The 26,910-nt window shown below is 46.8% G+C and overlaps 2 protein-coding genes and 1 pseudogene across 3 annotated transcripts; 1 reads left to right on the top strand and 2 right to left on the bottom strand.

Annotated features, from left to right (window-relative positions):
* Positions 1 to 1,622: 1,622 nt before the first annotated feature.
* Positions 1,623 to 3,961, bottom strand: LOC123450667 (annotated as a pseudogene).
* A 765-nt stretch (positions 3,962 to 4,726) lies between these two features.
* On the top strand, positions 4,727 to 8,930 carry LOC123449173 (calmodulin-lysine N-methyltransferase). Of its 2 annotated transcripts, XM_045126282.1 has the most exons (8): positions 4,727 to 4,914; positions 5,869 to 6,091; positions 6,304 to 6,379; positions 7,093 to 7,153; positions 7,291 to 7,342; positions 7,561 to 7,676; positions 7,838 to 7,970; positions 8,506 to 8,930. In XM_045126282.1, the coding sequence occupies exons 1-8, from the start codon at positions 4,776 to 4,778 to the stop codon at positions 8,798 to 8,800; spliced, it is 1,095 nt and encodes a 364-aa protein (XP_044982217.1). In that variant the 5' UTR covers positions 4,727 to 4,775; the 3' UTR covers positions 8,801 to 8,930. The 2 variants fall into 2 exon arrangements, with proteins under 2 accessions (XP_044982217.1, XP_044982218.1); XM_045126283.1 differs by lacking the exon at positions 7,291 to 7,342 and having other exon boundaries at positions 6,304 to 6,383.
* Positions 8,931 to 12,688: 3,758 nt separating this feature from the next.
* On the bottom strand, positions 12,689 to 15,430 carry LOC123449172 (thaumatin-like protein 1). The gene is made up of 3 exons (XM_045126281.1): positions 14,794 to 15,430; positions 13,995 to 14,682; positions 12,689 to 13,275 (listed from the first exon to the last, which is right to left on the bottom strand). The coding sequence occupies exons 1-3, from the start codon at positions 14,846 to 14,848 to the stop codon at positions 13,032 to 13,034; spliced, it is 987 nt and encodes a 328-aa protein (XP_044982216.1). The 5' UTR covers positions 14,849 to 15,430; the 3' UTR covers positions 12,689 to 13,031.
* Positions 15,431 to 26,910: the final 11,480 nt, after the last annotated feature.

The raw sequence follows: 26,910 nt of genomic DNA, 5'->3' as shown, positions 1-26,910 counted from the left end.
CACGCATGGGCGGTCAGGGCAACACCAAGGGCCAACGCAGGGCGGGGTGAAAAGTAGGTCGGCCGACGCAGTGGGAGCCGTGTACGGCGCGACGCGAGGGTGCCAGAGGAGGTGTTGTCGTGGCAGGGGAGGGGCGGGCGAGCGCGGAGCAGCTTGGGTGGGCCCGTTCTCGGGGGAGAGGAGGTGCAACATTGGCCTGGGACCGCCGGCCGGAGGCCGCGTCCATGATTTGGTGGAGAGGAAAATTTGAGGTGTGGAGATAGCGCCTACGAGCCTGGAAGAGGCGGACGGGTGCGCCGGAGCCGGTCACAATGCGATGCGGGGGTGTCGGAGGATGTGCGCCGGTGCTAGCGCGCGGACGGTGCAGCTATGCGACGCTGGGGGCGCAGGTCGCGCCGTGACGCGGGGGCGCCGAGAGGCCGGGGGCGCATGCGGCGCAATGAAGGACGGCCGGCATCGCGGTGGTCGCCACAAAGAGAGTCCCGCCCGGACCGCGTTTCCAGCAGCAGCTAGCCTCACGATGGGTGTCAACTGTAGTAGATTTTTTCACGACAGATGTCATGGAATGACTAAGAGATGTGAAAACAACGCTACGAGGGAGATTCGGGACGGGATTGGATAACAGCGTGAGGATTTACCCAGGTTCAGGGCCCTCCGTGGAAGGTAACATCCTTACTTCTACATGTCGGATGCATATATGAGGTGTATATAGTGGTACATGGTTGTTCCTGAAGCTCTGGATGAGGAATAAGGAGACTTTAAGCTCTTTTCTTCTCCTAGAATGTGTGTGAGAATGAGAGGGAGTGAAGCTAATGCCATGGGAGGGCTTCCTAGGTCATCTTATAAAGGGGTGCCTAGGAAAAGGGGTGGCCCATATTGCCTAACTATACAATTAAAACTGAGAGATGAGGTGACGTATGGTGCATGCTATAGAGCATCACTGTTGAATTGGACATGCAAGATGACGTAAGATGCAAGCTATGGTGCTTCACTATTGGTTAACAATGTTGGACTATTAAGATGCAGTGAATTGACATGGCTATAGTATCTTCATGTTGTGTGATGGGACACTGCGGTTGACCTTGCGCAGCAGGACGGCTGGAGCAGCCGAATGGGGAGCCGGCCAGAACAGTCGGATGGTGAGTAGCTGGCCAAGGGACGTTGGCTGCCCGTCGCCCGATGTTTTGAAATGTCGTCTTGTTCTTTTGAACCTACCTATGGCCATCCCTCGACATTTTGTAACAAATGCCTCATTGTCATTCTTTAACAACAAAGTTTTTGTTACTATTTATCTTTTCAATAGAAATTTTGTTGCAGCAACTCATTGTAGCGGATAGCAGCAGCAGTCATGTCGAACATGCAAGACACACGTCTCATGGATGGGACAATGAATGTTGATGTGTGATCCGACGGTTGAAGCCAAATGTTTTTCATAACTTTATTTTGAAAATAGAGGCAAAGATTTGCCTCATGTACTAATTAAGAGGGAGAGTTTTTGGTACAGAGAGTTGCCCAGTTAATTAGCAGAAACCCGGCCAAAAACTGTTACAACACGCCCCCAACAGGGCACCAACAACCCACGCCGACCCTAAGGCCACGCACCAGGCGAGCCGCCGATTCCATCACCCGAGCAACCCGCAGCCGACACCCTGCAACCAAACCCGAAGGCGCCCCTCCGGCATCCATGCCGACCCCGCGGTCACGCATGAGGCGAGCCGTCTGCCCCACTGCCCAAGCAATTGAAGCCGACATCCTACATCTATCTCCGGAGCCGCCGCTCCTACGTACAGATGGTGACCGCACACGCCGACCCCAAGGCTGCACACCAGGCTAGCCGCCTGCTTCTTCACCCGAGCAACCAAAACCTACACCACACAACCAAATTCGGAGCCGCCAGTCCAACATCTACGCCGACCCTGAGGCCACTCACTAGGCTGGCCAAAGACACTATCACCCATGTTACCAATGCTGACACCCCTCCATGAAGACGAGGTCCGGAACCGTCGTTCCAACATCCGCGCTGGCCCCGAGACCGTGCACCACCCGAGCCGATGGCATATGCAAGCCAAGATCACTCCAAAACAAAGCCTCCAAGAAGGAACGCGACACCGGAGCGCCGCCATCGTCCATTCCAGGAACCTGGAACAAGGGTTCCCCCCCGAAGTGCAAGAGAAGAGGTCTAAGGCCCTCAAACGAAGACGCGTGCAAGAAGATGTGCGACGCCCACAAGCGTCGCCGTCATTGGCTCCGGCTAAGGCCAGAGCAAGGCTTTCACCCTGAGCAACTGATACGTCTCAAACGTATCGACTTTTCCAAACACTTTTGCTATTGTTGTGGCCTCATTCTTGCATGATTTGAATGAAACTAACCCGCACCGACGTTGTTTACAGCAGAGTTGCCTATATGATTTTCTTGTGTGCAGGAAAATGGATTTTTAGGCGTCCCGGAAAATTCCAATAAAAAATAGAGAAAATACACGCACCAGGAAAAGCCCTTGACCAGAAGATGGGCCAGAGGGGGCCCACCAGGCCTCTAGGCGACCTGGTGGCGCGGCCTGCCCCCTGGACGCGTAGAGAGGCCGCCTGGGTGGGGCCCACCTCCTCTGGTGCCCTACCTTGGCTCCTATTTTTACCCGTGACGGAGAAATCCTAGAACAGAAGTCGTTTCGCCAGTTCTCGACGCGGAGCCACCGCCACCCTCGGTTCTTCTCCGGGAGAGCTAATCTGGAGGTTGCCTTGGCCTTCGGAGTGGGGAAATCGTCGCCATCGTCATCACCATCGCCACTCCATCACCCTTCCATGACTTCCTCTTTCATGTGTGAGTAATTCCCTACTGTAGGTGAAGGGGATGGTAGGGATCGGATGAGTTAGATCATGTAATAGTTTGTCAGATTGTTGGGGGCATGTTGCCTATCATCTACTATGGTGTTTATCATCTTTGCTACTACTTGTTACTCTTAATGCTTGTCACTTTGGGTCCGAGTGCCATGATTTCAGATCTGAACCCATTATGTTTTCATGAATATATTTGTGTTCTTGATCATATCTATGAGCAGTATGCACCTATTATAGTCCGGAACCGACGATCCCAATGGTGACAACTTGGGACACCAAAGGGGATAGACTATAATTTAAGGATTCCATGTATCCACTGATTGTTAATGCTTTTGTTCCGGTGGTCTTTGACAGGAGCACCTTAATCTCCATAAGTTCCTTTTAGCCCCGTTGGTAGCGGGATGGTAGGACAAAAGATGTTGTGCAAGTTCTTATTGCAAGCACGCACGACTACCTTGGGATACATGCCTAATGTTTGATATTTGCCTAGATGATCATTACTTTTCTGTGTGCCTTGCCCCAAGTTAAATACATGATATCTCTCATCCATGACCAATCATCCATCTCCCTAGCCTACAGTGTTTTAATCCTACTACTTACAAGTTGCTTTGCTTTTGCTGTTTTACTTTTGTTGCTTTGCCACCATTATTTCCGTTGCTACCATCACTTCCATATCACCGTTACTACTAATATTTCATTGCCAAGCAAGTATCTTTCAGGTGGGGTTGAATTGACAACTCAACGACTAAAGCTTATAAATATTCTTTGGCTCCCCTGGTGTCGAATTAATAAATTGGGTTATCTTACCCGCGAAGACTGTTGCGATCCCTTACACTTGTGGGTTATCAGCAACCAAAAGAAGTCTTCCCCTCGAACCGGCATGCAAGTGCCACCGCCTTCCTGAACCACCACCCACCACGAGAGCCCGAAGCCACAAATACTGATACCGCAGGAGGCAAAACCGGCCACATCTGGTCACATCCGGCGCCCCGCACCACAACCACAATCAACCCACCGACCAGCACCAAGCGTCCCTGGCATGACCGATGACCGACGCGCAACCGCAGAATCCGATGCATCCCGAGCTCCAGCCATGGCGCTACCCACACAGCCACCACATCCGCCATCGTCGAAGAAGAGGTCCGGGGCCGCTGCCCCGACGTCCGATCGCCACACGCTGCCTGTTCCGCCCCGCAGTAGCAGCAACACACCCCGCATCACCTCCAGCTGCAACTTCCAGCATCAGCCACGGCCGCACGTCGTGCCACACCACCCCTTGGGCAGCACATCCCCGCTAGAGCACCATCTGGCCACGTTCGCAACTGCCATACCTGCACGTGTCGGACGAGAGCACCACCACCCCACAACGTCGGGGTCGTCCATCGCCTGCACACTACCAGATCCGGGCGCGAGGGCCCTGGATCCGCCGCCGCCGGAGGAGCACCAGCCCGTCAGCACAGAGCAGGCAACGACCATGCGCACGCGCTGCACGAGCCAGCCACGGGACGCCCCCACCCTAGAGAAGAAGCCCCGCCGCCACTGCCACTCGGACTTTGCCCCGCGGAGCATCCTGGCAGCGGCGAGGGGGGAGACGATGGGCGAGGCGACTGTCGGTGGCGGCTGGGTCGCCGTCCGAGTCGCTAGTGCGGAGCGACGCGGGGCTGTCTCTCTCCCCCTCGATTGATTCCTTAAGATCGCATTGTATCTTTTTCATAAAAAGGAAAAAAAGAATGCAAACCAAAATATTCTCTTTTTTTTTTTTGAGAAGAAGCCAAAATATACCCGTTCTCACATTTCTTGATAAAACGAATAAGATCACTCATTTTCTAATAGAAGTGAGTGCGTGGCCAATTGAGCCCAACTGGTTTGGTTGAACCATGCACATACGACCGAGGAAAAACAAGACTGAACCAGACATCTCGGGCTCCCTTCCCAGTCCCCATGGGATCCTCCTCGCCTTCCCCGTCGCCGGAGCCGCCGCAGTCGTCCGCTCCTGCCGGTGGAGCCTCCAATGCCAGCCTGCGGTGGCACATCCTCCGCCGCGCCCTGCTCTCTCGCTCCGCCTCTCCCCACGCATCAGGTCCCGCCGTTTCCGTCCCCGTTCCCGTCTCTCCCGAATGCAGATTTTGTACTCGATCGGTTTCGTTTAGCTCCCGATTCCACTTGATCTGCCGCTGCCAGGCGGTCCAGTAGACGAGATATCCTCCACATAGGTAGGACGGTGAAGAAGTCTTTGGGCCCTAGTTATCTTCACTCTCGACACCTCGTAGCACCGCTGACTTGGGCTATACCTTCTGACTAAATAGAAAGAGTGTAGGTGTCCTGTAATGCAAGGGGAGCATTGGCGTTTATGCTACTGCCGACTTGCATTTCAGAAGATCGAGATACATCACAATTGCTGTCAACGGCTTATTATGCTATTCCAGCTCCGAATTCGTGTGCCTGCAAATTTTTAATTCAGGCAAAATGGTTTGCACACATATATTGATTGTGGCGCATGCCATTTATGTGTATAACTGAGTACTTTAAAAAATATATGTAGGGGAAGTCCCGGCATCATAGATAGAAACTTAGATTTGCATCCCTCGGGACTTGAACCCAGCTGGTGGGATTGTAGATCCACCCACAACTGAATGAGCTTGGCCCATTTCCCTTATATCTGAGTACTTGATTAAAATAAATAGGTCTAGTTTGCTCTGGAGTATGATTTCTTGTTTGAATGAGATGATGCATTAGGTTCTTTCTTTAAAACCATATACTGTTATGCATATGGGCCGTTATTATGCTCACAGCTTATCCTTTGATATTAGCAGTACTGTATGAATGCCAAATGCACATTATTTAGCCATAACTGTTTTTAAATACCAAGATAATCATCTGGGTAGACCCTGTTTAACTGTAAGGAACATGTTTGCAGCTCATATTAGCTGTTTTATAGGACACAACACCACAGTAACACCGTAATTTCCTTTCGTTTCAATGTCGTTCTGGTTGCTGTAATGTAGCTTGCTTTTTAATTCGTTTTTATATACAGAGGGAACCTCTAAGGATCCGCAGGAGAAAGGTGATACCAACAAAATTTCGAGGAAGACATCGCGTGGTTTTAATCTGATCAAGTGTCACACAGTGCCAATTTCACAGCTAAATAAATCACAAGGAGATTCATTAAATAGAAATGAAAATGGTGTTGAATGCCAAAGAGATGTCTGTGTTTGTTATAAGCTGCCCTGTGGTGGTTCACCGGAACTTAATGTAATGTAAGCAGTCAACTATTTCCCCGTAGTTATTGCCATACTAAATACAGTTTTTCTCCTGTTGTAAACTTGTAATACACATATTGGTCTTCTATTTGTTTTCTGATAAAATTGGGAATCTCACTTTTCTCTTTCTCTTCCGTAAGCACCACCAATTAGAAAACTAGAAATGTTTCCTGTAATTCCTTTGTATAATATTTTATGTTTGATTGCAGATACAGAAGAGATGATTCCCTTGAACTAAATGACATTGAAGCTTCCAACCGATTTAATATTGACACTACTGGACTTGTATGTAAGTTTCTTGTTCAAGCTCATCTATTATCTTTGTTATATCATGGATCATGTCATTCTATCTGTCAGCCTAAGTTCCCCTGTATGGTCATGTTTATCTCATTTGCTGCAGTTATTACAGTTTAGTTGTCATGAGTTAGTGCCTGCCAATGGAAGAGTTCACAAATTTTTGTTTGGGCTGTAAAGGAACGGGCTGATACTTTGTGTGGAAAGGGAATATAAACATTTTTTCTGTATGGAAAATAGGTCCCTTGTTTTATTTTAGTTACCTTTTCCTGTCATTTTTGGCCAAGTAAGGTGTTTGAAGCCCCCTATGCATAGGAAGTTAGCCTGGTTGGATTAGAAATGGCAATCTCACACATCCAACAAACCCTTGAAGTTATCTATTACAAGATTCACCCATATTAATAGTATTCATGCCCTCAAGATCTAAAATGGTTCGATCATCTCAAAACACCTAACTGGCTTAGCTTCCAGCCAGCTATCAATTTGCTGTGACACCAGATGCTGCATTAATCACTTGAGTCTAGTATGGTTAACCTAGAACTTCTGAAGTAGGACTGCTATATAACATGTTAATGCATATTTGATAGTGTCATGGCTAATATATAACTCTGAAATTTCAATTTCTCTGCTGTTCTTCCACTCACTATCCTGCTCATGTGATACTGTTCATCTATGTCTATCTTTATGTTTTTTCTTCCCTGAAGGTTGTTGGCCGTCTGAAGAGGTCCTTGCCTTCTACTGTATCAACCATTCAGATATGTTCAGGTCTGTACTGAGGTGTATTTACCCATGTGACACACTTGAATTTATTCGTCTTACTTTATCAACAGTACGCTTGCTTTTACAGATTGCATAACATGCTTGAGTAACTTGAGTTCCTCGTGTTCGAGTAAATTGCACAGATATTCCACTTGTCCTGGACTTGATTCGGGAGATTTCAACCCACAGTTCTAGGTAGGAATCGTGAGAGCTCAAAACTATCACAAGGGTCAGCTACTTTGGTCTCTGTTTTAGCCTTGTAATAGTTTTCAGCTCTGATGAATCCTACATTCCTACCTACAACTGTGGATTGAATTTTTGTTTTATAGCATACAAACATCTATTGCTGCTTTGACTAAATTCACTCTAGGTGCTATATTTGTGAGATTATTTTCCTTTCAAATTCATTATAGGTCTAAAAGGGTGCTTGAACTTGGAGCTGGTTACGGATTGGCGGGACTTGTTATTGCAGCCAGTGCAAATGCTGGCGAGGTTATTATTTCTGATGGAAACCCACAAGTAGTTGGATGTATCCTTCTTAATGAGTTATATAAAAGCTGTTGCATAACTTAAATTTCGTTAGTATTAATGTAATATGAGCTGCATACTGCATACTATGACACAACAGCAAATCAGATCGGGATGTTCTAGATGTTACCTTTTATGGCTTTGTAATCCATTAACCCTCAGATATTCAACAGAACATGTCGATCAATGCAAAAACTTTTGGTCAAACGAAAGTTAAACCTATGACACTGCATTGGGATCAAGAGCAAGCTTCAGACATGTTGAACTCTTTTGACATCATTGTTGCAAGTGACTGGTTTGTTCTACCCCTTACCACTTCATTATTCTTGAACACTAATCAACTACTCCTGCGAAGTGCTATCTCTTGTGTCAGTGGTATCCTCTAATGTGGTGGACTGGTGGGGCTGTAATATTGATTAGGTGAAGAAGTTGGAGTTTCTTCCATTGTGTGAAAACAAAAAACTGTTTTAAAAGCTGTAATGTGGCGGGGCTGTAATATTTTGACTTGACATCCTCAAGTGTGGTGGAGCTGTAATATTGTTTAGGTTAAAAAGTTGGATTTCCTTCCATTATGTGGGAAAAAACTTTTTTACAAGCTATATTAGAAATGTTGGTTGGTTGCATCTGTGCTTTGATCGAATCGTCATTCCTTCACATGCTCCTGTCAAAATATAGAAATGGTTAAACTTGTACTTCCCCCTCTTAAGAGGTGATAATGAGTGTACAATCTATAGAGCAAGCAGCCTAGCTGTAGGTCAAGTCAGGCACTAGTAGGCAGTGCTCAGTTTTACAAGGATTGTTGTCTTATTCACATTTCACTTGTCTTGCAGTACATTTTTCAAGCAATTCCATCAAAGCCTTGCCTGGACAGTCAAATCTTTGTTGAAGCATTCGGAGACCTCGCAGGCTATCTTTCTGAGCCCAAGGAGAGGTGATTCACTCAACAAGTTCCTAGAAACAATCAAAGAATATGGTTTATGTTATGAGTTGATAGAGAATTATGATCCCACTGTCTGGAATCTGCACGAAAGCTATGTGGCAGGAGATGACACATCGTGGCCCAACTATAATGAGGAGCATTGCTACCCTTTGTTGGTCAGAATTACTTTTGGACATTTTGATTGATCTTAGATGCGTTCATTTTGTATGCATTAGCATTATGTGTTAGTTATTCTTCACTATGAAATACAACAGTGTGATATCTGTAACTGAATCTTAGTTGAGTTTTTCCATGGCATCGTTCCATTTTCTCGAAGTGACAGAAAGATGATAGATACACTGGCTAATTCCATTTCCTCAACAGTCTTCCAAATCCTGAATATTTTCTTCTAGTAGATTCATAGCAGCCAACAATGGCTAGTAACTTTGTTGGTTCCTTCTTCAGTACAGTTCATTTTGGTCCCCATCCGTAAATTTGCAACTGATGCAACACTCTTCCACTCATACACCTGTAAACTTGGTTACTTTATTTGTGACATCATTTTGGTATCCAAAAATATCCATCCATCTATTTGCTCTTTCTAGAGTAATTTAGCATATCAGTTACCATTTTGTCACTGAGATTAGTCATCATGAAGCTAGCTAATCTTTTGAGTCACAAGATTCCACAACCCCTTTTGTGCAACTGTGACACTCTAAAACATATCTTTGTCTTGATTAGCATATGCTTTTAGTCGGCGGTGCCAAATGGATTATCCATTGATTAGACGTTGCTGGTTGAAACCGATGTTATTTTGAGCTGCTTTCTCTGGCTTTGCGTCGACTCAGTTGACGTCCTTCACGACATACGTTAACCCGATCTAGTGGTTGCTGTATCACGTCCTCCATGTTCTTTTATTGACTGACGCCTCACTGCCTCGTCAGATTGTCGTTCCTATCTACCCCTACTAATTGCTGTTCAAACAGCTTTTCGAGTGCTGACTGGACGAAAGCGATCTTGAGAAACGCCGGCAAGTTTCCAGGGGTGGTAGATGATACGCAGCTGCTGCTGATGCTTCTGAAGTTGTGTAGGTAAGATCTCAAGCTCATCTACAGTAAGATCTCCTAATTTTTGTGACCCACTGTACCACTTACGTACTTCGTTTTGATTGCCAGAACAGTATGTGCGTGGTCAGTCGCTGACAACCATCAAACCCATTGATATTTCTAGTGATTTTTTACTTTGATCAAACGTCGTCATCAACCACCTCATTAGGTCCAGCGTTCTTGTCAGCCCCCCATCTGCCCTAGGGCCAGGGGATCTTACGACGAATGTGCGTATTCCATGGGAAAAGGTGGCTTCTTTTTTGCACATTGGTACATTGCAACGACAATACGAGGAAAAAGCCATCCACTTTCATGAAAGCTTTCCGAGTACTTGTGGAGTATTAGACACCATGTGTTAGCTTCCATGGCCTGTCGGGAGGACGAGGGAGGTTTATGCGCGTTTTTCCTATGTAGATATATATGTTGGTATTGCTGTGTACGTGCGTGCGCAGCTTGAAACTTTCGGTCTTAGGTCGTGACACTAAATGGGTTATGGAACTTGCTGTCCCACCGGTAATCCCGCTTTTAGGGATTGCCCATGGAGCTGAAAGTGATGCTGCACTGAACCTCTTTGGTCTTTACCTGCTAGTAACCCTCTGTATATTGATGTACCCCTTCGTTTCTAGATAAGGCAGATAAAAAGGTCTCCCCCCTTCCGGAATTTTAGGGCAGACTAGCAAATTCACTAATTATAGAAGATAAGGCTAAGAAACGATTCATTATAGACTCTTTTTTTATCATCTCTAAATTATATGTAAGATTTAAGATAAGACTATCTTATCAACCATTGTACATGTCCTTAAACCGTCCCCGAAATCGGTGGATCGCATCAACCTCTTCCCCCAAGTTTGTAATAGGCTAGCTCGTAATCGATAAAAAACATGTTGGTCTCTGAAATCTGGTATCGCTACACTGAAATCGGTGTATCTTTGAGTGACAATCGAGCTAGATCGTGTGCCATTCCTCCTAATCGTGTTGAGGTCCTGTCAATGATCCGCTCGTCGAGCGTAGATGCGCCAATGCGCCATATGATAACCTATATCAACATAATGATGGTCCATTCTCAATTGCTACTAAGCATGTGAGGCTGCAGCGCTGATTTCAGGGACGAGGGATCCGAGGAAGGCATGTTCCATTCCATAGCGATGGATCTATCAAAGGCAACCAACCTGTTTTAACTGTCGTGGGCACCGGATTCATTATTCTCTCTCTTTCCTCTTTACAAGTATATATACCCCCTTTTGCCACGAAAAACGATCTCCCTTTGGGATCCTTTTATCACCAGATTGTTGTCAATGCACTCAACTTTTGACTCAAGATTCCTCAAGCCTAGCTTAACAAACTGAAGTCACAGCTAACCTCTCTTTCAGTTCATGGGCAACATGGCACGAGAGTCAACCAAAAGGTGAACCCTTCATGCAAGCATAAGCAACCGCCCTGGCCAAGCACAACCACCTGCAAAGTGTAGTGCCATTTGGCAGAAAGAGAGGTAACGACAGTGTTGCTGCACCACAGCAGCGCCGAACCACACATCCACTGGTCTCTGGATGCGTAGTTAGCGCAATCATAATCCCGTGTTTTTCTTCATTATTAGTGCTGTACTGCTGTGCTGCGTCTTTTCTGGAGTACTTGTTAAAACTGAGGCACAGTTGCAGTGACGATCCAACTCACTAACTGTGCTTTGTATTCTAACGGGAGATCCAAGTCGCGTATCAGATTCGGCAGCTCGTCGTCACTCTCATCAGCAGGAAAACGACCCGGTCGGTGGCCGATCCCTGTCGCCGCTAGCCAACAGCCGCGTGCGATCGATTTCCTGCAGTCCCGGCGATCCACAGCCATATCGGAGAAAGCGGCCGATTCGGCGACGGAAAGGCGACGGGTCTCCAAGCTAAAAACCATGGCCGCCTCACCCGTCTCCGATGCTGATGCAGGTAGCCCCTGCCTGCTTGTCCCGTCGCATGGACCGGGCAACTGAAATCGGGGTTTCGCCATGAGACTATATGAGAGCAGCTGGTAGTGGTAGGTGCCATGAGCTTCGCTGCAACCTACTCTACCTGCTGACTGCCCCACACGGAATAACGTCGAGCATGCGGGAAATAATAAAGGTGATGTGATTCCGATGAGAGGCTGCTGGCATGGTATGGTAGCTAGTACGGCGTTGGTCGGCAGGAACAAGAGTAGGCACCGAGCTGAACTGAACCTTCCTTTGGCCACACTCACCAAAAGCAGTGGACCAAACCAAGGGAATGGCCACCACCGCCGTCCCCGTGTCCGCCCCACCAGGCCAGTGGCCACCATCCACGCCCGCCGGTCCGGCATCTTGCTTGCCTGCCTGATCCTCCCAGATGGCGCCGCACACCCCATGTGCCAAACACCGAGGCTTGCGCCAGCCATCAGCCTGTACACCAGTGACTTTTAGCGTACAGTTTGTCGTGGTAGGATCGGTATTCTAGTGTTTCCAGTCCATGCCGCCAACTCAGCCATTACCGGGCCATTCGTTTCTTCCATCTTCCTTTTAGCCGTTGATTGATCCAGGCACGCATCCGATCCAATCATCGGCTGCAACAGAATGTTTGGTGAATGTGCGAGTATTATGATCGTTTTGGCAGCTAGACCGTCAGTGATAATGGACCTGCCACGTCGGTGACTGGTTATGTATGGCAAAACCACCCACACCATCCAAGAAAGCACTGTGACACTACAGAGCAGAGATAGCATGACATGTATCTGCACGTCCTGCTCATCACTGAAACGATGTGAACTTGATCCTAATCTTTCCTTGGTGCATATCATGGCTTGACCAGGTTTGGCCTCTGACAGCTGAGAGCAAATCCCAGAATAAGCGCATTGATTGATCAGGTTATAGTTTGTTCGCCACTAGCGATCGGCCGGAGAACTGGACGGCGAGTGCGTATATACAATCATAAGTAGATACTAGCTCTTGGGCTCATCTAGAGCTGCCGCGATTCGAATTTCAAGCACCATGCGTGTAAGAATCTTTTCTACTAGTAGTATATTTCCTTTGTAAGTACTCCACAACCGTGCAAACTAGAAAGAGAAAACTGAAAAAGACGGATGGATGGATTTTACAATGGCGATCTTGGTCAAATCGAATCATTCCCCACTCGCCGTGCACTCCACAGCCGACGGCGGCAGCAACGGCACGGGAGCGCTTTCGCTCCGGTGGACCGTGCCGACTTGCAAACAAACAGTGTGTTCTTCTGTTGGGCTTCTGACCCAAATTTCTCTGTTTTTGATTTTTTTGGTTTGTTTGGATGGATGGATGGATGGATATGGCGAGTCCTTGTCTTCTAATGATCTGGATCTGATGCTATAGAAGCAGCCGGAGGATGAGCAGTGCGAGCGGCGCGGCCGGGATCATCGCCGTCCTGCTCGGCGTCGCCGCCGACATGTCGCCGGTGGCCATGTTGGCGAGCCAGGAGTTGTCCCCCAGTATCACGCCCTGCCCGTCGGCCTGGCCGCCTGCTTGCCTTGGCATCACCGGGGGCGCGAACGCTGTCGAGCCCGGCATCGTCGGCGTCGGCACCACCGTCGCCCCACCCGCCGATTTCAGGCTGCACACGAAAAGAATGGCAGAGTACGATGAGTTCACGCTCCAACTGGTGAAGACTCGAATGAATGAATGCATGCATGCAGTAAAATAAAAGAGGATGAGTAGCACTGAAAGCTGGTTTTTGAGCTTTCCCTTTTATCCTTTCCGCTAAAGTGTTGCGGTAGTTTCATGGCGACATCGGCCATCATTCCTATAGCCTAGCCTTTTCTGACCTCGTCACAAGATAAGAAAATGACTGCCCTGCCCTGCCCTGCTCGGACGGCTGACGTTGATGTGCAAACCGACGGCAGTGAAAAGTGAAGCCACCGGGGGGTCAAACCACCCTCGACAAGCTAAGCACCCACTAAAAATGCAACATGAATGAGACATCTACGACCTACTAAATATACTGGTAACTCCAGTCCAGACTAATCATCACAATGCATCATCTCCCAAACCTCTCGCTCTCAGTGTCCCCTTCCGTTTCGTAAGCACGGCGTATTGGAATACCGCGCACTTGCAAACACTTTGTAGTATGTGAGTGAGATAAGGTGACATGGAGTGCCCATTGTTCAGGCACCAACCAGCCATGCCGATTTCATCATCGTGTCTCCAAGAAGACGCATGCTTACCTAACAGTGCGTGCAAATCATGGTGTGATTAACCGCGCACGACCTAAACGTCACGCGAAAGCAAGCCTTAGCTAGTGAATTAATGCAGTGGTTAAGCCGCGTGGTGGACCTTGGGGTGGCGACGGGGCAGAAGGTGATGGTGTAGTCGCGGCCGCCGGCGCAGGTGAAGGTGCTGGTGGGGTCGTCGAAGGCGTAGCTGTATGAGCGCGGGCACGCCAGCTTGAAGGCCTGCGAGTAGGCGGTGGGGTGGCAGGTGTTGGGGTTGGCGAACGCGCCGCTGCAGCAGTACTCCGGCTTGCCGAACGCGTCGCACGCGCTCCGGCACGCGCCGCCGCCCGCGGACCGCAGCTCCGCGGGGCACCGCAGGTTCAGGTCCGCGGAGCAGCCCGCCGCGGCGCACGTCGTGCCGGTGGCGCTGCTCCCCGCGGGCTCCACCAGGATGGGCAGGTTGTAGCCGTCCACGAGGCTCACGTCGTAGAAGTCGTTGTGGCCCCCGCCGTCGAGCGTGAACTCGGCCAGCGTCGCGGGCGTCGCCCCGTCCCGTCCCGCGCACTCCAGCGTGCCCGTGCCGCAGTCGCCCGTGGCGCACGCGAACCGCCCGGCCGCGTCCTGCGCGCAGCCCGTGCGCGCCCACAGCCGGCCTGACCAGCCGGTCGGGAACGGCAGAGCACGCGCCGCGCCGGGCGGCAGCGCGAAGCCCGTGGGCTCGATCCTCGCCGTCCCGGCGTTGGACAGGATGCCCGGCCACACCGTCCCCGTGCACCGGTTCAGGAACGTGAATGTCACAGCTCCTCCCTCTGCGCCAAACAAACAGAACACACAGACGGTGTCAATAATCCAGCTCACCATTACAAGAACTCCTCCTACAATCAAACCTCACTCGATTTCTTCTACGACGATCGAATTACCTCTCAGGCACATACAAAGCAGCGCAACGACGAAGCAAACTCTTTGGATTCCCATGTTCTGTTCTGTGGCTGGTGTTGGTGTTGGTGGTCACTAATGGCGAGGGCAAGGAGAGGTATATAGTGTCACATTACAGCGTAGACGCAACCTGTCAGTATCAGTACTGGCAGTCCAGCAACTCCGGCCGCAGTACTAGTTTAGTACAGCAGTGGGAGACAGTACAGGGAGGTAGAGAAGTCTCGACCTAGGATGGAGGAGCAGCCACCCATAAACTATCAGGATTAGGATGAGAGAGTGGAGGAGCGGGAAGAAGGGGAATCTGAGCACTCCCTCCACGGCCGTATTTATAGCCCGGGAGCGGCCGTTCACTGACCAACCTTTATCATGCCTTCTTCAGTAAAGTGAAAGCATGGAATGGGGCTTGATTGGATTCAGATAACCTTTTCTTCTCTGCAATTTGCATCGGGAGGCCAAGGCCTGTGGCTAAATTGTTGCCTGTGATTTCCACCATGGAATGGGCTGCCGATCAGGATTGTATCGAGGTTTGGTGCTTGGTGATGGCCGTATCTTTTGGCAGAAAGTTGCGGATTGTGCGATGAGATTTAGTGGAGGGCCAGGATGGCTATGGCTTAACCGACAGTTGCGAGGATTGTTGGAGGATAAGATAATGGAATGTCGAGGAACCTTGCTGAAAATCTTGTTGGCTAAATGCTTCCGAGCTGATCTTTGAAAGCTCAGTACTCGACCGGCTGTTGCTTCGTTTGATTCCTGATGTAGCGAGCGGTAAATATGTTTTTTTTTAAAGAAGGATCAAGCCTCACCCCTCTGCATCAATCGATGCATGCAGTCATTTTATTAAGAAAGAAACCAAACATAGTCTTAAGTTTTGAAGTATAGATCAAAACTTGAATAAAAACCGCTTACAAGTGGAAAATAACTCTCACATTCGACGAAAACAAACAAATAAACTACGATGCATATACATTAGTCTATTATTAGCTCACCATCGAATCCGGACGAAGATAGCCCGTGCCATCGTCTCCCACCGGTTGCACACAGTATTCATAAGTTCCCTGAAGTCCACATGGCTGAGTAACGATCGTTTACGGATTCAAGGTGTAGCTCTGTAAATAACTTGCAAAAAGTTGTGAATACTTTTGCCATTAAAAATCAAATCATTTCTCGTGTTCCATATAGCCTAAAATAGCGCACTTATTTCAATCCTGATATGATTCGCTATAGTTACGTCCACTCCGTTGAGCCACGTCCCAAATAGCGTGTTAATGCTTGTTGGTTGAGTAATGTTAAAAGTTATATATACAGTGCGTCATAAAAGTTTAGCCAAAGGACAATCAAGAAAAAAGAGTTTAACTATTTCATTTTAATCACAATAGCAACACTTAGGACTGCCTATCCATCATCGTCTTATCAAGTTATCTTGGATTAACACAACCCCTTGTGTATAAATCACATGAAAATCTTAATTCTAAACGGCACCTTAATCTTTCAAATATGTAAAGATCTTGAAAGTGTTTGAGAATTAATTAGATCAGTGTACATTGATTTCACCGTAAACCTATCAGACGTAGTTAATTTCCAGTGAATGGAATCTACCTGGTCTGACAGTTGAACATTCATCAAATGTCTGATCAAGTGCATCCACGCATTCCATCTTTCTCCCACTAGGGCTCACCTGGATTGAATATTTAGAGGTATTGATCGAAATACTGTCGCAACACAATCTTTTTTGTAATATTATAAATGGAAGGATATTGCAAAGCCAACGACGTATTCCCCAGCCATGCGTCTTCCCAGAATCTGGTCATGGCTCCATCGCCGACCAAAAACTTGACCCTCTGAAAGAAAGCTATCTTCACCTTCATTAACCCTTTCCAAAAAGGTGAGCCAGTAGGTTGAGCAGTGGCCTGAGCCACAGACTTAGAATGTAGGTACTTATTTCTCAAAAATTGTAGCTACATCCCACCAGTCTCAGTAGACAGCCTGTATAGCCATTTGCTAAGAAGGCATCTATTTTTAACCTCTAAATTTTCTATGCTTAAGCCCCCTTGGTCTTTTGGTCTGCAAATAATCTCCCACTTAGCTAGTCTATATGTACCCCTAACCTCATCACATTGCCACAAGAAACGAGAGCGATAGAAGTCTAATCTTTTTCGTACCCCCACCAATACTTCAAAGAAAGACAGAAGAAACATCGACAAGCTTGATAACACCGAGTTTATCAGCACCAGCCTTCCTCCATACGACATCAGCTTGCCCTTCCAGCAGCTTAGTCTGTTTTCAAATCTATCCTCAATAATTTCCATTCCCTATGCGTCAAACGTCTATGATGAATGGGGATTCCTAGGTAACTAAATGGTAGCGATCCCATTTCGCACCCAAATAGCTGCCTATACGCGTCTTGTTCCTCATTTGCTCTCCCCAAACAAAACAATTCACTTTTGTCAAAATTGATTTTAAGTCGAGACAACTTATCAAAAAGGCAAAGCACTAGCTTCATGTTTCTAGCTTTTGAAAGACCATGCCCCATAAAAATTATCGCGTCATCCGCATATTGTAGTTTGGATACTCCCCCTCTACCAGGTGTGGGATCAGCCCTCCTACATGGCCGTTCACTTTAGCCTGAACAATAAGGACTGCCAGCATATCCGCTACTATGTTGAACAACACTGGGGACATTGAATCATCCTGTCCCAGTCCCTTGTGAGTCTGGAAATAATGACCTATGTCATCATTAACTTTAACCCCAACACTTCCTTGCTGAATAAAAGAGGACAGCTGATCCCTCCAAGACTCATTGAACCCTTTCATACGTAAGGCCTGCTGAGGGAAAGGCCACTTGACCTTATCATAAGACTTCTCGAAATCCACCTTAAAGACAACCCCATCAAGTTTCTTTTTATGAATTTCGTGCAATGTTTCGTGTAAGATGACAACCCCCTCTAGGATGTGTCGTCCAGGCATGAAAGCAGTCTGAGTTGGTTGTACAACATAATGAGCTATCTGCGTTAGCCTATTCGTTCCAACCTTTGCGGAAATTTTGAAACTGACATTGAGTAGGCATACCGGCTTGAACTGCTCAATGCAGATAGCTTCCACCTTTTTTGGCAACAATGTTATTGTTCCATAGTTTAGGTGAAAAAGCTAAAGCTCACCATCGAATAGATCATGAAACATAGGCATCAGATCATCCTTTATAATATGCCAACAATTATTATAAAACTCGGTTGGAAACCCATCCGATCCAGGTGCCTTGTTTGGTTTCATTTGTGCTATTGCGTCAAACACCTCCTTCTCCGTAAATGGTATTGACAAAATCTCATTCTCATCCGAGCTGAGCTGAGGTATGTCACCATTTTCGGTCTCGTCAAGAGAGACGAAAATGTGTTCCGGTTCACCAAATAGTTTCTTGTAATACTTTGAAATGTACAATTTTAGGTTCTCCTGTCCTATGATTGTACCCTCATCTTGCTCTAGCTGAATAATCTTCTTCTTCCTATGCTTGCCATTTGCAATCATATGGAAGAAGTGCATGTTGTCATCCCCATGGACTACCTTGGCCACCTTTGCTCGAAGGGCCCATTTCATCTCTTCCTCTCGTAGAAGGATTTGCAGTTTCTTCTCAGCCTCGATCTTAATATCCCGATCCTAAGTGCTTAGAAGAGAATATCCAGCTTTCACATCTAACTCATTAATGATTTTGATAAGTCTGTCTTTTTCTACTTTGTAACTGCCAGATTGATTCTTTGCCTAGCCTCTCAGAAACTAGTGCAAGTGTCTAATCTGGTTTTGCCACCTCTCCATACTAGAAGATCCAGCATAATCTCTTGCCCATTTAGAGGCAATAAGACCCATGAATCCTTCTATCTCGAACCAACTTAATTCGAAAGTGAAGGTATTCTTATTACCTACATGTGTCGCTTCCCCAGAATCGACTAGTAGTGGTGTGTGATCCAAAATTGCCCTTTGCATGGCATGGACTTTGATAAGCGGGTATTTCTGCTCCCACACAAAGCTACTCAACAATCTGTCCAACTTCTCATATGTTGGCATCGGTAATGAATTAGCCCATGTGAATTGTCTACGAGTGAGGTTAATCTCCCTCAAATCGAGACTCTCAATAATCATATTGAACATAAATGACCATCTTCCATCGAAGTTATCATTATTTTTTTCTTCTTTCCTTCTTATGATGTTAAAATCTCCCTAACCAGAATGGGAAGCCTTTCACTACCACAGATTATCACTAAATAAGCCAGAAAATCAGATTTTAGCTCCGGTTGCGCCGCCCCATATACAACCACCAGATCCATCTGAAGCCATCAATCTTTGACCTTACACGAAATTTGACGGCAAACTCACCATAAACGACACTTAAAACCTCTAATGTATCACACTTAACACCAAGAAGGATCCCACCAGATCTACCTCTTGTTGGCAAGCAATGCCAATTAAACTCAACTCCTCTAGAAATGTTGCTAAGAAATTGCAGCGTCAAGTTGTCTCTACCCCATTCTTGCAACTCTAAAAATTCGAGCTTATGCTCAAGTGAAGCCTCCCTAAGAAATCTTATTTTAGACAAGTCCGCTAGACCTCTGCTATTCCAAAAGATTCCTCTCATATTTCATCATGGAATTTTTTCTTTTGTTTGATTGTGGCGCTTCTCCGCACCGCTGATACAGGACACACCTTCATCTTCCAAGGTCTATTAGGTTTATCATGTAGCATGCTATCGTGGCCATTGATGGGCGCATTATGAGGAAAGTAGTCACACATCGAAGGGGCCATATACCCATGTGATCCAATACTTCCTCTTCCACCTCCTCACCCTCTTCTTCCATTAGGTCGACACAAAAGCTTTGCAATTTTGTGGCCCCTAGGTTACTAATCTCACTATCATCCATAGGTTTAATTGTTGCTAGGTTTGTGATAATTTCCATGGCTCTCTCAGCCTCTAAGTCTAGAATGTCATTAACAGATTTCACAATTTCTTTTTCATTACACCCCAAAGGTATTCGTAGGTTATGTGCTTTGTCAATGATTTCATGCTCAAAGAAATGAAGAAATGAACAATCAGTATTGACTGACATACCTATGTTCACCTCGATATCATGAATCTTAGAGCCCCTCATAGCACGCCCCATCAGTATGTCATCAGCATCAGGCTGTCCCTCGATACGGTGACTGAATCGCCGCTCCCCAGTAGAAGGATCCGGAATTCCTCCGAAACGGATGACATCCTCCATGGACGCCTCCATCGGCTGAACACCAGCTGTCAGAGTCCCTCCATCGCCGGAACAATGACCAGAAGCTGCATTTGTCTCCTCGACAACAGCCTCTAGCGCCGGACTGTCACCTACCCCCGAGGCCGATAATGGGGGGATTGACATGCCTGCAGGATGCCCCTCATGATCAACCTCGTGAGATCCTATGACCCCATCTGCTTATACGACATGATCACGATCACCTGGGCCTGACCCTCCATCGAACGCCAGTTGTGACCGTGGCATCTGAAGCATGCAAAGCTCGCCATCTTCTAGCACATTATCACATTGCGTAGCAAAATCCAACTTTGTTGTTACACATCCATCATCCATGTCCGCATGAACCCCCCACAAGCTGCTCGGAGCGGGCACCGGTTTGAAAGAGCCAAAACAGAGAGGAGCCATGGCTGTCGATGAAGGAGCTGAACCCTTTTCGCGTGATGAAGCAACATATTTTGACGGTTGACATTGCTGGCTTTTTGAGACCTCATTCTCATTATTACCAATTTTCTCTTTTGTTCCATGATCTCCACCACCATCGCTGTCATCCATCATATCTACATCTCCATTCGCATCATCATTAACCTGCTTTGAGATTTCCTCAACCTCCACATCCAGATCATAATGCAATCCATCATATGACCATGGAACAAAGTGTGGCAAGAACTCGGGATCAAGCACACCAACAAACAACCTCGCAATCCCGTGTTTGCGGGTGAATGGCATATCGACCTTATCCGTCTTACCAAGCAAAGTGCCGAGACTCCAGACAATAAGGAAGTCATTACGAAGTGACTCAGGGACACCAGAGAACCTGATCCATACATTCTCGAGAGGTGATCCTTTTGGCTGCGGTTTTTTGCATTCATTAAACTCTAGCATGCAATTGCTACCAGCCACTTTGCTTACCCCAAACTTCAAGAGACGATCCAAATCCTCCCTCTATGGGAACTCAACTCGGAACACCCGATCGTCACGCCTGACCGGTGCCCAGTTATATGACTCAGAAACTAGCCTCCTGAACAGTTGAGAAATCTGTTAAACTGTCAAAGACCCATGAGTAACAGTTACCAGACCAGTCTTCGTGCTCTCTAGACGTAGTGGTACAACAACATAAGTAGAGGAGGTAGTCTAAAAAAATATCAGCTTTCTCTGACATAATCCGTATATGTTCACCGCAGGTTTGGCTGCCGATAGTAGCGGTCATCCCGCTGTATCGTGGTCAGGTTTGAGACAGATATCACACAATGTAGCCGTGCAATCCATCACAAAGTGCCAGGTAACCCCACACATGAAGCAACAAAGTTTCCGTTCTTACGTGTCGCCTTGCTTGCCCGCGTAATCTCAGATTTTCCACACCCCTTGTCACTGCTCTTATCTTTCTCTTCAATCACCATAGCAGCCGGTACATTAACTGCTGCAAGAGATTTGACCACCAAAGCCGCGGCCGCAGGCAACACAAAGGTTGTGCTAACTCCTCCTCCCTCAACCGAAGCCTCCAGCTCGGCATTGTTGTTTGTGGTCCGTCGAGGCGGAGCCTTGCGACCAAAGCCACGGCCACCGCCTCCACGTCCACCATTCGGACGAAAAGAAGAGCTCGTAGCTCCCTCCACAAAGTCCCCTGCGGGTGGCGTGAAGTTGCATTGCCAGTTATTAGCTCCGTAACCCATACCACCACCGTCATACCACTGGCTGCTGCTACCTCTTGATCTTGCGTTGGTTTTCCCTTGAAGAGGAAAGGGTGACGCAGCGAAGTAGATAAGTATTCCCCTCAATTTGTTGAGAACCAATGTATCAATCCAGTAGAAGGAACAAGCAAGGCTCCAATAGTAGTACCTACACAAATAATCAAACACTTGCACCCAACACTATAAAGGGGTTGTCAATCCCTTCAGAGTTATTTGCAAGGATGAGATCCGATAGAGATAGATATAAAAGATCGCGGAAACAAAACTAAATAAATTGCAGCAAAGTATTTTTGGTATTTTTAGTTTATAGATCTGAAAATATAATATGGAAAATAGACCTAGGGGTCATAGGTTTCACTAGAGGCTTCTCTCATAAAGGAAAATAATACGATGGGTGAACAAAGTGTCGAGGAATTGATAGAAAAGCGAATAATCATGAAGATATCTAAGGCAATGATTATGCATATAGGCATCACGTCCGTGTCAAGTAGACCGAATCGATTCTCCATCTACTACTATTACTCCACACATCGACCGACTCCTGCCTGCATCTAGAGTATTAAGTTCATGAAGAACAGAGTAACGCATTAATTAAGATGACATGATGTAGAGGGGTAAACTCAAGCAATATGATGAAAACCCCATCTTCCTATCCTCGATGGCAACAATACAATACGTGCCTCACTACTCCTACTTTGTCACTGGGTTAGGACACCGCAAGATTGAACTCAAAACTAAGCACTTCTCCCATTGCAAGAATTACCAATCTAGTTGGCCAAACCAAACCAATAATTCGAAGAGACTTGCAAAGATATGAAATCATGCATATAAAAATTCAGAAGAGACTCAAATAATATTCTTAGATAATCTGAATATAAACTCACAATTCATCGGATCTTGACAAACACACCGCGAAAGAGTATTACATCGGATAGATCTCCATGAAGATCATGAAGAACATGGTATTGAAGATCAAAGAGAGAGAAGACGCCATCTAGCTACTAGCTATGGACCCGTAGGTCTGTGGTGAACTATTCACGCTTCATCGGAGGGGCAATGGAGTTGATGTAGATGCCCTCCGTGATCAATTCCCTCTCCGGCAGATTACCGGAAAAGGCTCCTAGATTGGATCTCCCGGAAACAGAGGCTCCCGATGGCGGAAAAGTATTTGCGTTCCTCTTTTTGGCGATACCGGAGTATTTGGGAATTTATAGGCCAAAGAATAGGGTTAGGAGGCTTGCAGGGGACCCACAAGCCACGGGGGCGCGACCAGCCCCCTAGGGCGCGTCGTGCAAGCTTGTGGCCTCTCGGCAGGTCCCATGCCCCTACTCCAAGTCTCCTAGGTGTCTTGTGGTCCAAGAAAAATCTTTCCGGAGATTTTGTTCCGTTTGGACTCTATTTAATATTCCTTATCTGCAATACTGGAGAACATGGAAAAACAGAAACTGGCACTAGGCTCTAGATTAATAGGTTAGTCCCAAAAATAATATAAAACAACATATTAATGCATATAAAGTATCCATAACAGATAATATAATAGCATGGAACAATCAAAAATTATAGATACGTTGGAGACGTATCAGCTGCTCCCCGGACCTCGTGTGTCATCACCCCAATGCCAGAACGGCCGCTTCGGACGGTATTCGCCGGCGCTGTGGCCAGTCCCGTATCCACCGCGTCCGCGTGTGTTGGGACCTGGTCTGCTACCGCGCCGCTCAACCTCGCCGCGCCCTCTCTCGCTATTCTCTTCATTAGCTCTGGTAGTAGGCTTGGTAGGAGCCGGCTTCCCTACAGGCTGCTCCTTCGGATTCCCACGACCCGCTATGATGGCGGGTGGAGGTTCGTTCGCAGGCGCAACCCTAGGCGCACGCCCGTGTCGTGAAGGAAAACCAGGGTAGCACCACTGCCGAACCTAGTCTCTGGCGATCGATCACGCACCGCGTCGACAATCAAAATACCGATCGACAAGGCACACTTTTCCTGCGTTCATTTCCCATCAGAACACAACGCACGCTCCTGATCTGCAACAGGTTCTTGGGCCAAATACCCAGTTTGCATGAACCCACTTTGGTGCATCTCCGGCCCAACCGAGCCCAGCAGGTAATTCAAGCGCGACATCCTGACCGCTCGGATCTGCGATGAAGTCTCGGTCGACGACGGTCGCGGCAACAACTTCTCCGCCACTTTACCACCCTTCTTGCGACCAACCGGAATCATTTTCTAATCTGAAAGAAAATCAACAAAAGTAAGCGCAGGAAGATGTACCTTAGGAACGGGTCCCTTCCACGGCTTGATCGCCGACGCCGCTGTTCTCCTGTGAACTACGCGCCTCAACACCTCGATTTTGTCGTCACCGCTCAACCCATCCCATGCCAGACCAGTATTCGACACAACATGCTCGATGCAGGCTGCAATCTGATCCTCCGAGCACCCTACAGATAGAAACTCACAAATGATATCGGACGACATCGGAGAAGAGACCCCAGAACTCGCGCCGACGAGATCCCGAGCATCCTCATCGTCGGACTCATCAAAGTCCGATCCGGCGATGGCCTAGAGCTGGATACCCCGTCGGAGAACTCTAGGCCGCACCGTCGATGTCCCATGGCCGCCAGACCCAGAGGCGCCCCTGGAGTCGCCCCCCCCCCCGACTGCCTCTCATCCACGACACTCGACCTTCACGACTCAAAGTGACCCCTAGCGGTAAATGTGTTGAGAGATGGAAAACTGAGGAACTGAGATGGTTAGTAGTGGCAATCAGCCATCCAGTAAAAGTGTAACAATAGTTCCTTAAATGACGTACCTTGTGATCTTAAGTTTACTGGACTGTCATATCTCGGTGACGTATGTGTGCAGTGTAGTTGACTTGCTGATGTGAAGAGACTGAAATTAATTCGGTACAAAATGAGAAGACTGAAAAACTGGATGGCTCGCTGCTACACATTACAGTGAGGCAAAATTCTGAAACGAAAGATGAAGTCCTAGGCGCTTACATCCAAATAAAATGGCACTTCGTTTTAAGAAAAGAAAAGAAAAATGACACTTTGTTAGTCGTAGAGGGTGATGGTTTTGGCACGTATTTATAGGCGTTGTTTGTCCTTTTCCTTTGTGTCTCTCAGGAGCTATATTTGAAGACATACCTATATTTTGTGCTAATATGTTCAGGTTCAGTTCTCAACACTTCGATGAATTTGCGAGAGGTCCGTCTCAAGGGTGATGGTTAGGTTCTCTCTTGCAACTGGTTAGGCGATTCCCTCCGTTGTTTTTCGCGCCGATGCCAGTCCACCACAGATCTAAGTCCACAACAACCCCGACCACCGCACTGGGTAGCCGTCTCACCACATTTTCTCACCCATCCACGAGAGATGCCTTTGGTGTGTGGCTAAGGCTCACCGTCGTACGCCACGGGTAAACCCTAGTTCCCATCTCTCGAGTCTTCGATTTCAGTTGATCACAGAGCAGATGGACTGTGTGGAACCTGATGAGGGGGTTGAAACTATTTGATCTTGAGAGTAGAGGAGGTGGATTGCATGGAACAATGGAAAGAACATGGGAGTTTGTTGAGAACTAAGGTATCAATCCAGTAGGTGGAACAAGCAAGGCTCCAATAGTAGTACCTACACAAACAATCAAACACTTGCACCCAACACTATAAAGGGATTGTCAATCCCTTCACAGTTATTTGCAAGGATGAGATCCGATAGAGATAGATATGAAAGATTGCGGAAACAAAAGTAAATAAATTGCAGCAAAGTAATCTTGGTATTTTTATTTATTGATCTGAAAATATAATATGACCCGGGGCCATAGGTTTCACTAGAGGCTTCTCTCATAAAGGAAAACAATACGGTGGATGAACAAATTATTGTAGAGCAATTGATAGAAAAGCGAATAATTATGAAGACATCTAATGCAATGATTATGCATATAGGCATCACCTCCGTGTAAAGTAGACCGAAACGATTCTGCATTTACTACTATTACTCCACACATCGACCGACTCCTGCCCGCATCTAGAGTATTAAGTTCATGAAGAATAGAGTAACACATTAAGTAAGATGACATGATGTAGAGGGATAAACTCAAGAAATATGATGAAAACCCCATCTTTTTATCCTCGATGGCAACAATACAATACGTGCCTCGCTTTAGGAACTGGCACTTGGCACTGAGTTAATAAGTTAGTCCCAAAAAATATTATGAAAGGCATGCAAAACATCCAAAGTTTGACAAGATAATAGCATGAAACCATCAAAAATTATAGATACGTTGGAGACGTATCAAGCATTCCCAAGCTTACCTCCTGCTCGTCCTCGAGTAGGGAAGTGATAAAGAATGAATTTTTGATGTGGAATGCTACCTAGCATAGTTGTCCTTTGCAACTTCTTTCACGTGACATGAATGTTCAGACCCGTAAGATTCAAAACAATAGTTTGCTATTGACATGAAAACAACAATAGTTCAAGCAAACTAGCAAAGTAATCATGAACTTTCAAAATAACAAGGCCAAAGAAAGTTATCCCTACAAAATCATATAGTCTGGCTATGCTCCATCATCCTCACACAACTAATGTAAATCATGCACAACCCCGAAATTTGCCAAGTAATTGTTTTCGCACTCTTACTTTCTCAAACTTTTTATAACTATCACGCAATACATGAGCGCGAGCCATGGATATAGCACTATAGGTGGAATAGAGTGTGGTGGTGGTTGTGAGACAAAAAGGAGGAGATGGTCACACTGACTCGGCGTATCAATAGGCTATGGAGATGCCCATTAGTAGATATCAATGTGAATGAGTAGGGATTGACATACAAAGGATGCACTAGAGCTATAAGTATGTGAAAGCTCAAAAGGAAAACTAGTGGGTGTGCATCCAACTTGCTTGCTCACGAAGACCTAGGGCAATTTTGAGGAAGCCCATCATTGGAATATACAAGCCAAGTTATAAAATGAAGATTCCCACTAGCATATGGTAGTGAAAATCAAGAAGCTCTCAATCATGAAGAACATGGTGCTAACATGAAGCACAAGTGTGGAAAAAGATAGTAGCATTGTCCCTTCTCTCTTTTTCTCTGTTTTCTTTTTTTTCATTTGGGCTCTTAGGCCTCTTTCCCCCCTTTTTTTTGGGCTCTTTGGGATCTTTTT

This window comes from Hordeum vulgare, chromosome 4H (assembly GCF_904849725.1).
Source record: "Hordeum vulgare subsp. vulgare chromosome 4H, MorexV3_pseudomolecules_assembly, whole genome shotgun sequence".
Lineage (NCBI taxonomy): Eukaryota > Viridiplantae > Streptophyta > Magnoliopsida > Poales > Poaceae > Hordeum > Hordeum vulgare.
This window is presented reverse-complemented; position numbering and strand designations above follow the sequence as displayed.